Below are 12,507 nucleotides of genomic sequence, written 5' to 3' on the forward strand. Positions count from 1 at the left end.
ATACCTTCTTATGTACTTGTCAAAATTTCATGTTTGACACAGTCTAGATACCTATCAGGATTCTTGCTGTTATGTGACGGCGCCTGTTTGGGTTACTCAGTTGTTGGACAACTGGGCCCATTCCCAGGTTTTGGTCATCACGAACATTGTGAATAGCTCTGCTGTTAACATCTTTCTGCAAGTTCTCCCCCTTCTTCGCCCTTTGGATCATTTCCTTGGAAATGTACTTCCTTAAATGGGTTTACTGGGTCAAAGGGGCTCTATGAACGGTTTTATAGCTCTTGGCACATATTTTTCGGATTGCTCCCTGGGCAGATCTAAGCGATGGCACCGGCCGCCGAGAGGGCAGGAATGCGGAGGAACGGCCCCGATAACCACCCCTCTTCCGCCCCCCCAAAAGGAGAAGACCCCGCGAAGGCCTGCGGCTGGAAAGCGTTTTTCCGGTGCTCTCCCGTTCTCTCGACGTGGTTAGTGTCTACGCCGGGCAGAAACGCTTTCAGGATCCCAGGCCCTCCTGCCCCAGGACTAGGATTCCACCCGCCTCCGCTCATTCGGAATCCCAGACACCCAGGGCCCCCTCTCAGGCTCGCCTCGAAACCCCGGCCCTGCGGCCCCTCGCCGGCGCCGAGCTCGGTCGCTATTATTTGGGCGCGGGTGAGGCGAGGCCCGCATAGCTGCGCGCTGAGTCAGCTGGGGCCGCGGCAGGGGACGCGGCCGGGCTCCCCCCAGCGCACCGCTGCGTTGGGCCCGGCGTCTGGGGTTCCGCCTCGGGGCCGCGGGGTCGTCCCCGGGGTAGTCCGCGGGGTCCAGCGGGAGGGGCAGGGGGCGCGCGGAAGGACCCGGCCCGGGTGCGTGGAAGGACCCGGCCCGGGTGCGTCTCCCCTCCCCCAGCAGGAGCTCGGCCGTGACCGCGCGCCCGGCCATTCGCCTCAGAGAACCTCGCCAGGGGGAGGAGGCGAGGGCGGGCGAGGAAGGGGCGCAGAGGAGAAAGCGGAGCGGGACAGACGCAGGAAGGGAAAGAAAGGAAGGAAGCGCGGTGCGCGGGGCGGGGCGGAGCGCGCGCAGGGCGGTCGGAGGCGCGCGCCGGCGGCTGCGGGCGGAGGGGCTTGTGGGTAGCGGCGGCGCGCGGCCGGAGACGGGCGGCAGCGCGGGAGTGTGTGCGCCGGGAGCTGGCTGAGGGACTGCAAGGCGGCCGGCGGCGACCATGGCAGCGGGCCGGCGGCGGCCGTAGTGGCCCAGGCCTGGGCTTCAGCCTCCCGGGGCCCCAGAGGGCGGGGCGGTCCGGGCCGCGGCGGTGGCGGCGCCACTTCCCCGCTCCCGCCGGAGGACTCCTGCAGGCGCTCGCTGAGGACCAGCGGACCGGCGGCGCGAATCTGACTGAGGGGCGGGGACGCCGTCTGTTCCCCGCCGCTCCCGGCAGGGCCGGGCCGGGCTGGGCCGGGCTGGGCCGGGCGGGCCCCTGGGAGCAGCCCCCAGGCGGGGGACCGCCGCGGAGACTCGAAGCCGGAGCTAGAGGCAGGCGGTGGGCCCGGGTGGAGTCCCGGCCGAAGCTGGTGGTTCGGGGGCGGTGCTAGGCCCGGAGGCTGCCGGACCTGAGCGCGAGGAGCCTGAGTGCGGGTCCGGCGGTGGCGGCATGAGCCGGCCCCCGCCGACGGGGAAAATGCCCGGCGCCCCCGAGACCGCGCCGGGGGACGGGGCAGGCGCGAGCCGCCAGAGGAAGCTGGAGGCGCTGATCCGAGACCCTCGCTCCCCCATCAACGTGGAGAGCTTGCTGGTAGGTGGCCGGGGCCTGGGAGCTTGCTCGTTGCAGCTCACACCTCAGATCCCCTCTCCGCCCAGCCCTCGGTGCCCGTCCGCCCGTGGGGAGGGGGAGGTCTTGCCCCACCCCGCCCTGCTTCCGGCAGCCGGGGCCGGAGACCAAACGATTCTGCCACCGAGTTCCAAGAGTAGTGACCTGCCTTTGATTCCTCCCTCTACCTCCTGCTGGAGCCGGTGTCATCCCCGGCTGCTCCTTTCTTGCAGCACTGGGAGGAAAACACCCCTCTTCTCCTTCCTCCTGCCCACTCTGGGGAGGTGGGTGGAGGATTGGCCATCCTTCATACACCAGGTTAGCTGATTTGAAAGTGTCATGCTACGTGGGGACTTGGTGCGAGCGAGGGAGAAAGAAACCTGATGCTGTCCCTGTTGCGAATACTCACTGGGGTACATGACAAAGAGCTGCCCTCACTCTCTCCTTTTAGTCTGAAATCTTGGAACACACAGCTAAAGTTTTGCTGTTTTCACTTGCGTTTGAGCAGTCCATACTTGCCAGTTAGTGCCTTTTAATTGCTGTAAATTTAATTCCCGAGATTATTGCGCCAGAGCCAAAAAATCAGTCTGAATTGTGGAGTGGAATAAATCTCTCCTCTTCATTGCGTCTCTTTCCTAAAACGACCTTTGAAATCCAGATTAATAGCACCGTAAAGGCTACTAATTGGCTCTTGATTAAGAAAGGAGCATGTTTTACAAAATAGAAATGCACCGTGGAATGCTGGCTTATTTCTTATTTTTGTTAGGATAGACGATTGTATTTCGCAATTTGAGTAGTGTGCAGTGAGATACATTTATGGGAAAAGGGGGTGTGGACTTTTACCCTGGGGAGGGGAAGAAAAGTGAAAACGATACTCTGTATATTAAATTGACTCTGGAAGACTAGAATTAGGGTGGGAGATCCTTAGATCCGTTAGACATCCTGTGCTGGAATGCAGTTTAGTTCTGTTCCCTCCTGGGATAAACGTTACTGTATGATGAGAAAAACTGCCTCCTCCCTTTTCCAGGGACGGACGGACTGACTTTTGGTCAGAGGCGGTTGGTTATCCTTTGAGGTTTCAGGCATCCTTTGCAGAGTGACTCAGTCCTGTTTGGTCAAAATGCCGGAACTGACTTTAGCTATATAGTGTGTCTTTCTGCACAGTGTACAGAAAGTAATGAGTGATGTGCTATATTGTGTCACGTGTTTGATGTTTTACTGTTTTTCGGATTAATGTGTTGTTCCTATGTTTTCATGGGAGCAGTCTTTGAAAGTCTTTAATCGGGAGTAAGATTGCTTGCATGGATGGCATAGCTTTTCCTAGGCTAAAGCGGAGACTCTGGGCTGCACTCCCAGCATTTTCACTTTGGTATTTTGCTAGCAAAACTTTGACCTAAGGCCAGAAAGTTTAGTTAAAAATAGTACAGCAAATCTCAAGTATTCATCAGGTTCATACTAAATCCTAGATGGAAACGTTTTGCAATTCACTTTGATATCTTAGATCTTTAATGATATTAATCATAATTATAGAGTTATTCTGAGCTTGAATGTAAGGTAGCTTATACATGTAATATGATCATGCATTTTGTTTTATTACTTTCCAAATTATTAAAATGGAGGCTATTTTTAAAAGTGAAACATCTTACGTGCTCAGGACACAGTTTATTCATTTAGTACTTATTACAGCCAAAACACACTTTTATTAAGGTGACACATTACGGATCTGAGAATTGACATCAGATGCTGATGACTTGACAGACTCTGTTATTGCTGCTTCTAGTTGGTTAAATATGCTTGAGGTGCAGTAAACCTTTCCAAGCCAAAATGCGTTCCTTATTCCTTTGGAGCAAGGTTCCTGGTGCTTCTGTTGCAAATTGACAAACGAAATTAAAAATTTTTGGCATAATTAATTTTAAATTATGTATATTTTATTTATGAAATATTAGAATGGGTTTTTTATTGTGGTAGCGTATACAGAATTTACCATTTTTAGCCATTTTTAAGTGTACAGGTTAGTGACAGGCATTAAATACATTCACATTGTTGTGCAACCATCACCACTATCCATATCTGGAATCTTTTCATTTTTCCAAACTGAAACTGTAAATTAATGTTTAAAAGAATGTTATAAAAATTATATTTCCTGAAATACTGACGAAATAATGGCTGGTATCACTTTAAAGATCTGAAACCTTAGCATTTAGGTTGCATTTCACAATTGGTCATTGTTTTACTGCGTATGACATTTATTTTTTGGTTTTGACATAGGAAATACATATTTTGTCTTTAACAGAAAATTTAAAGGAATGTAATTTAAAGCAAACACAGCTGCGACACTACATTCAGGAGCTCAGAAAGTACCATTAAAAATTGTATACTCCTAAGATGACAAAAGAAGATGAAGTACACCAAAAATGATTGTATGATGCTTTCAGTAGGCTAGGCCTAGAAGGTAAAACTCTGTAGGAAACAAAGTTATATGAGATAACGTGTAAAGTGCTTAGCCTAGTGCTTGGTACATCACAGTGCTCATTAAATTTAGTTCACTTCTTCTGTGCACATTTAGCATGTTATTAGTTAATTGCTTTAAATTTTCTTTTCAAAGGAAAATGGTTTTATTTGCAACTATTTCTTGCTGCATAATTTTGAGTGAGTGGCATTATCATTTGAATTTGTCATCAGAAAAGTGCTAGCAATCATTAGGCATAGGTAGAGCTGGATTCCAAGACTAAATCAGTGTAAAGATGACATTTGTTTCTCTGCAAAGGCTCATGGCTTTATGTGGGTCCTTAAATTAATCTGAGAAGAATATATCTCTTTTATGGTTGCAGATTGTGAGCCGCTTAGTATTACTTAGAAATAGAGTTTTACTTCTCTACTGCCTCTTTTTTTTTTGGAGGCGAGTCTTCAGTAATATGCTTTTGTAGTGTTTGAAACCTTTGGGTAAATACCTATGCTTTGTTGTCAAGACCAGCTTCTCATACTGCTTACCTATTATGGTAAGAAGAATTGTGTTTCAGGCTTTGCTGAAGAGATGTTTTTCTAAAGGTCTGTGCTTTTTGAGTGTTGATTTATTTTAATCTTTCAAAGTAAACGGTCACAATAACCTGTAGGACTCACGCTTGGGTAAACTCTTACTTAAGACTTGTGTGAATGGGCAAAGGTGATTAAAAATTTGTTTACAATTTTCAGTGGCATAGAACATAAAATAATTTGATTGATTTCATTATACTTGTAAGCTATCTGACAATATTATCTCAGTGCTTAGACTCTTTCAGCATGCTGCTGGTTATTTGCCTAATTAAAATAAAATTGTATGTGTATTTTTCCCATCATGTAATAAGTAAGAACATTATAAAGATACAATAAAAATGAAAAAAAATAAAAGTTAAAAGTCATTTTATATACTTTCTTCTTTATGAAGAGTTTGGCATTTATAGTGTAAATGTGACTAGTTTACTTTAAAACTTTCATGTTAATAGGAAATATTTAAAGAAAATGAGTTAGCTAGGGAGATTTTAAAAAAAAGGTGATGTATGGAACTTACTGTTGATGTGAAGCAAGTGCAGGTCTGCAATCCCTTATCCACAATTTTGATATATAAAAACCCCTAAAAACGAAGTTTTTGGTGAAATGTATTTGATGATAACATCTGACCTAATCTGACATTAGAATACTTGTGGTCTAGTCATTCCTCTTGATGTAAATAATAATGCCTTTTGCTGGAGGAATATGAATGTATTTGATTTCAGGGTGCTGCCCAGATTTTTAAGAGCATTTTAGGGAGTACGCAGTATATGTACTGTGTACCATTCTAAAATCCAAGAAATTCTGAATTCGGAAACATTTTGGTCCCAGGGTAAGGCCAATGTAGACTAAGTAAGGAAATATGGACTTACATACACTTCAGTAGTTGTAAATAAATAGTGGATAATTATCTTGAAACCTAGCTTTTTTGTTTTTTATTTCCCGAGTCTTGATCAGATAGCCCTCTTTTTCCCATTTTGAATTCTAAAAATATAGTATGCAGATATAAGTTATGAAGCATAAAAACATATTCATGAAATCGCCACACAAGTTAGTAAGTGGAACACTAGCCTGTAGAAGTTACCTGTGTACTGTCGCCGCTGCTGGATTCAGTCTTCCTGCATCCTCTCTCATCTGCTACCCTGAACATTTTATTGTTCCTTTGCTTCCTTTCATAGATTACTACATTTGTGTGTATCTCTAAACAATATTGTTTAGTTTTACTTGTTTTTTTAACTTTATAAAATGTCAACATTTTAATGTGTTCTTTTATGACTTGCTTTATTTACTGAAAATGGTGTTTCTAAGATTCACTAGCATTGTGGGTTATTCATATTCTCTGCTATGATAATCAGTATAGCTCCAGTCTACTTAGTGGATATTTACAGTTTCTTTCTTTTTTTGTGTGTTTTTTCTATTATGGAAAATGTTGCTAGGAGCATTTCTGGAGCTCATGTGAAGAATTCCTGTAGATTAGGGTATATATCTGGGAGTGGAATTGCTGGATTTTAAGATATACTATGTTCAGTCAACTTAATATAATGGATAGAGTTCAAAATTTTCCCCATCATGTTATTATAGAAAATTTCGAAGTATAGTAAGGGTGAAAGAATCGACAATGAACATCCATATATTTACCACATAATTAATATTTTGCTATATTTGCTGTATTTTCTTTATCTGTCCATTCCTTTATCCATCTATCAATACATCTTTTATTTTTGGTTCACTTAAAGTAAATTGGAGATATTAGTATACTTCACCTTCAAACACTTCAGTATGTATTTAATTAAGAAGACTTCAATATTTGTTTAGATTTTTTAAAGATTAAATTTGCATGCAATGAAATGCACAGATCTGAAATGTACCACTGGTGAGTTTTGACAAATGCACACACCTATTTAATGCAAATTCTTGTAAAAATACAGACCATTATTACCAACTCAGAAATCTCCTTCACACCTTTTCAGCTAATTCCACACACCATTTTCTTCTCTTAGAGGCAGTCATTCTTCTGATTTTTTTTTTTTTTGCAGTAAATATTACTTTGACTTCTATACTTCATAAAAATGGAATCATATAGTATATACTTTTCTGTGTCTGGCTTCTTTAACGCAGCATTGTTTCTGAGAGTTATCTGTGTTATTGTGTGTGTCAGCAGTTTGTTCCTTTTTCTCGTTGCTGAATTGTCTTCTGTTATATGTATAAACTGCAGTTTGCTTGGATATCTCATGTTGATGCATACCTGGACTAGTTTTCAGTTTTTTGTTTTCAGAATGTACAGTGGTCCCTTGGTGTTCTCCGGGGATTGGTTCCAGGATACTTGCCTTATAGTCTGCCTACGTACCAAAATCCAACAACGCACAGTCCTTTTTATAAAATGGCATTAGTATTTGCATGTAATCTGTGCATATCCTCCATATACTTTAAGTCATCTCTAGATTACTTACAATACCTAATATGATACTGTATTGTTTTAGTTTGTATTTTTTAATTTTTATTTTTTCCAAATTATTTTTGATCTACAGTTGGTTGGATTCATGGATACAGAGTGCTGAGTGTATTATATATTTTGGCTTGATTTTTTTAAAATATGGAGACAAGATCTTGCTCTCTTGCTCAGGCTGGGATGCGGTGGTGTAGTCATAGCTCACTATAACCTTCAACTCCTGGTCTCAATGATCCTTCCACCTTAGCCCCTGTAGTAGGGACTACAGGCGTGTGCCACTGTGATTACCTAATTTTTATTTTATTTTATTTTTGCAGAAATGGGGTCTTGCTGTGTTGTCCAGGCTGGTCTCAAACTCCTGGCCTCAAGTGATCCTCCAGCCTCAGCCCCTGAAAGCATTGCATTAGAGGCCTGAGCCACTGCACCCAGCCTACTTTGGCTCTTAATACAGTTGCTATGAAAGTTTTCATTTCTTTTGGGTAAATTGAATACCTTGTAGTGGAATTGCTAACTCATAGGGCAGATGTGTGTTTACTTTTTAAGAAATTGACAGCCGGGCATGGTGGCTCACGCCTGTAATCTCAGCACTTTGGGAGGCCAAGGTGGGCAGATCATTTGAGGTCAGGAGTTCGAGACCAGCCTGACCAACATGGTGAAACCCCATCTCTACTAAAAATTAAAAAAAAAAAAAAAAAAAAAAAAATTAGCCAGGCGTGGTGGCACGCACCTGTAATCCTAGCTGCTTGGGAGGCTGAGGCAAGAGAATCACCTGAACCCAGGAGGTGGGAGGTTGCAGTGACCTGAGACCGGGTCATTGTACTCCAGCCTGGGCAACAAGAGTGAAACTCTGTCTCAAAAAAAAAAAAAAAAAAAAACTGCCAGATCTTTTTATGAAGTAGTTATACCATTTTACACTCCCACCAATAATATATGAGAGTTCCAGTTGCTCCACATCTTCCCCGACACTGCTCTTTAAAATGTGATTTCGATTTGCATGATTTGCATTTCCCTCATGACTAATGATGTACTTTTTCTTGCACTTACTGGCTATTTATATATTTTCCTTTGTGAAGCATCTGTTCAAAGCAACATACCTCCATTTTTGCCCATTTAAAATCATTGGGTCATTTATTTGTATTTATTATTGAATCATACAAGTTCTTTTGTATATAAAGAGAACACTCTGTCAAATAAATGTTTTGTGAATGTTTTTTCCTAGCTTATGATGTATCTCTCTCTCTCTCTCTCTTTTTTTTTTTTTTTTTTTTGAGGTAGAGTCTTGCTGAGTTGCCCAGGCTGGAGTGCAGTGGCACAATCTCGGTTCACTGTAACCTCCACCTCATGAGTTTAAGTGATTCTCCCTCCTCAGCCTCCCGAGTAGTTGGGATTACAGGCATGCCCCACCACACCCGGCTAATTATTGTATTTTTATAGTAGAGACAGGGTTTCACCATGTTGGCCAGGCTGGTCTCCGACTCCTGACCTCAAGTGATCCACCCGCCTTGGCCTCCCAAAGTGCTGGGATTGCAGGCACAAGCCACCATGGCTGGCCCCATATCTCTTTTTTTAATCAAAATTTTTAATGGTTATTGCTTTTCTGCCCAAATAATTGTTGCCATCCCCATGTCGTGAAGATATTCTCCTTTGCTTTTTTCCAAAAGCTTTATGGTTGACTTTTACATTTAGGTCTAGGATACATTTTAAGCTAAATTTAATGTGTGGTGTGAGTTAGGGGTTGAAGTTAATTTTTTTTCTCCACATAATTATCCAGTTATCCAGACTATCCAGCACCATTTAAAAAAATTTAAGTTTTCTCATTGGATTGCTTTGGCACCTTTGTTAAAAGTCAGTTTACCGACAGTTGGCCTTTTAAATTTGCTTTTCTACCACCTTAGTAGCTATACTGGATCGTCAGTCCTGGTTCTATTGTTTAACCCATCCTCAATTCAAAAGTCATTTCTTGGCTGGGCACAGTGGTTCATACCTGTAATACCAGTGCTTTGGGAGGCTGAGTTGGGAGGATTGCTTGAGGCTAGAAGTTTGAGACTAGCCTGGGCAACATGGTGAGATTTCTCGCCTCTACAGAAATAAAAAAATTAGCCAGGCATGGTGGCACAAACTTGTGGTCCTAGCTGCCCAGGAGGCTGAGGCAGGAGGATGGCTTGAGTCCAGGAGTTTGAGACTGAGTGAGCCGTGATGGTGCTGCTGCACTTCAACCTGGGTGATAGAGTGAGACCCTGTCTCTGGAAAAAAAGTCATTTCTTTTTGATTTTATCTGTACCTGAGGGAAATGACAACCAACTATGGCTGAGAGGGAAACATAGATTTTATTTTTTGAAGTGAAGAAAGATTTGTCATTTTTTAAATTATAAAAATAATATGCTCTCATTGTAGAAAATTTAGGGAGCATAGAAGGGTATAAAGGCTAATGGCACTTAATCTACAATCTCCTTCCTTAGAGATAATCACTGTTTAAATTAACATTTTGGTTTATATATCTTAAATTATATATATTTAAAAATTACACTATTCATGTGCTTCATCTTTTTTAATATTTAATGAATATGAGTTTTATATAGTCACAATTATCAATCTTTTCACTGTAAAGTGATTTCAGGCTTAGTGGTCATGTTTAGGAAATTCTCTATTACCAGGTTTATATCATCATATACCTGACTTTTTGTTCTCACATGGCTTTATTTTTATTGATATTTTCACTTCATTTGGAATTCTGATGGAAAGTATGAAGTGGGAGTTCAAAGATTATATCAGGAGATTGAGATTTGTCTAGGTATTAAATTTCCCAAAATATTAATTGGGAGTTTCTGTTTACATCTCTTTATTATACTTTCTATTTGGAGAGTGGTGGTTGGAGTGAGAAAGAAGGTTTAATGATTAAGGTCTAATGATTATAGGTTAGGTCTCTATTTGGGCCTCTTGAATTTCTTCATGGAAATACTACTCTACAACTATACTTAAAACTCTAATTTGTGCTAACATAACATATTTTTTATATATATATATATATATATATATATATATATATATATATATATATATATATAGAGGCTGTTAGTGATAAGGATTACTGGTGGAGAGAATGTGGATGACTCAGTGCAACTTACAGCTTTTAAAAATAATAAAAGAACATTGTCCCTTGGTGGACTAGCATGTGGAGCTTACTGTTTAATAAATTGATGTGAAATCATGGTACATTTGGGGCTCAACTAAAACTATACTCACTTTATCCTTAATTGGAGCCATTTTTCTTTCATCTGTACTCCTCCCCCCTTTAAAGTATTATTAAATTATATTATATAGATATTCTTGTAAATTCTGCAGTTAGGTTTTCTAAATGACCCTCACATATCTTTTCAAAAAGTATTTGGGTCACAATACTTAGCATTTCTCTCATTCCCTGCCTTCCCCTTCCGTGTGTGTGTGTGTGTGTGTGTGTGTGTATCAGTCAAAGGGAACTATTTGGATTCATTTTTAGTTCATTGTCAATAATATTTTGGGGAATGTTTCTAAGTCCAGGAATGATTTTATGGTTTGGTACTTCATTTTGGTAAGGTATGGGCTGTTTGTTCAGATAGCTAAAGTGCTTTGTAATTTTTTTTGTCATAGTTGATTGACCACTTATATTCAGTGTCTGAATTCCTTTATTCTCTAAAAGAGTTTCACCTCAGATTTCTTTAGTTAGAAAGCAAGTGATAGACATTTTATTTTCAAGGGATTATAGACTTGGAACAATTTCTAATGTTTAATTATTGAGGTTTCTATGCCATGGAAATGAGTTAGCAAAGTGTTATCTAGTAGTACTTTATTTAGATAGAAACGGGCCAGAGCAGGGTGGGTATTGTCTTAATTACCTGGATGACTGTGTTGACGAATGCTTAATATGCTAAGCATTGCCTTCATATATGCTTCTTGGCTTTTGAGTTTATTTTTATTTAGTGCACAGAATATGAGCTCTTTTAGGACAAGAGTCTTTTATGTTTTCCTATTCTGTAAATATTTGTTGAATGAACTAACAATTTTTTTTTTTTTTTTTTTTTGAGACGGAGTCTCTGTCTGTCGCCCAGCCTGGAGTGCAGTGGCGCAATCTCGGCTCACCGCAATCTCTGCCTCCTGGGTTCAAGGGATTCCCCTGCCTCCGCCTCCTGAGTAGCTGGGACTACAGGTGTGCACCACCACGCCTGGCTAATTTTTTGTGTTTTAGTAGAGATGAAGTTTCACCATGTTGGCCAGGATGGTCTCAAACTCCTGACCTCATGATCCTCCCGCCTCGGCCTCCCAAAGTGCTGGGATTACAGGCTCAAGTCACTGTGCCCAGCCTCTTTTTTTAAATAACAGGAGTGATAACCTGTAGAAATATCTCTACTTGAAGAGATATTAATTAAAATACTTCCCAGATAAACATTTTGATATGTGTTCCTGTCACTAAGTTCTTATCTATCCATAGGAAAGAAGATAAGTAAACATCTATATATGCAGGGAGGATGGGTTTAGAAGTAGAATTAATTTGGAGGTCGTGTAGGAAAAGCAAATTGTGATTTGGATATTTTCCGGATTGTGCTGAAACAGTTTGTCTTGGAAAGAATTTAAGTGAATTTTATTCAGTGTTTTAGGTGAAGTAAAGATACCTCATGGGGGCTGAACAGCTTTTTATTATTTATATGTGTCATTTTTCCCCCTTCTCCTTAATTTTTTTCTGGTTAAACACATTTACTTCTTTTTATGTACCTAGTTATGCCCTTGTTGGAATTGCACTTTATGAGCAGGGCAGATGAAATGCTGGTGGTGTGTTCACAAGGTGAAATCCTCTAAAATAGCGTATTGGCTGTTATTAATAGTAAGGCAGTATTTTTCAATAATATTAAAAATTAAGTTAAAGGGCATGAATTTTTTTGACAGGAATCAAATGTGTCATTGCAAGTCACAATGACTTCAGAATTTGTCAGGTATTAAGCATTCTGATTTCTCACATGTTGATTTGGCTTTAAACTGTTTCATGTTTGTAGTATTTCTTTTTTTTCCCTAATACATGCAGGTGCTTTTTTTGTGTGCTCTCTGGACCATATTTAAAACAGTTACAGAAAGAATGGAATTTAGAGTTGTGATAGTTTTTCTTCTACGTCTACTAGTGGTATTCATTTAGCAGACAAGAGTGATACATAGTATCTTGCTTGTAATAAGCCTTTCATATTGGTTGAACAAATAAATACAGCCTGCAGATGTA

General features: G+C 41.3%; 1 protein-coding gene across 1 annotated transcript in view; it reads left to right on the plus strand.

The window, feature by feature from the left end:
* The first annotated feature begins 1,125 nt into the window (after positions 1-1,125).
* Positions 1,126-12,507, plus strand: part of ROCK2 (Rho associated coiled-coil containing protein kinase 2) — a 168,001-nt gene continuing 156,619 nt past the window's right edge. Inside the window, exon 1 of the mRNA XM_055253796.2 lies at positions 1,126-1,774. Coding sequence (XP_055109771.1) covers positions 1,634-1,774 — 141 coding nt within the window. The 5' untranslated portion in view covers positions 1,126-1,633. The remainder of the gene's footprint in view (positions 1,775-12,507) is intronic.

This window comes from Symphalangus syndactylus, chromosome 18, assembly GCF_028878055.3.
Source record: "Symphalangus syndactylus isolate Jambi chromosome 18, NHGRI_mSymSyn1-v2.1_pri, whole genome shotgun sequence".
Classification (NCBI taxonomy): domain Eukaryota; kingdom Metazoa; phylum Chordata; class Mammalia; order Primates; family Hylobatidae; genus Symphalangus; species Symphalangus syndactylus.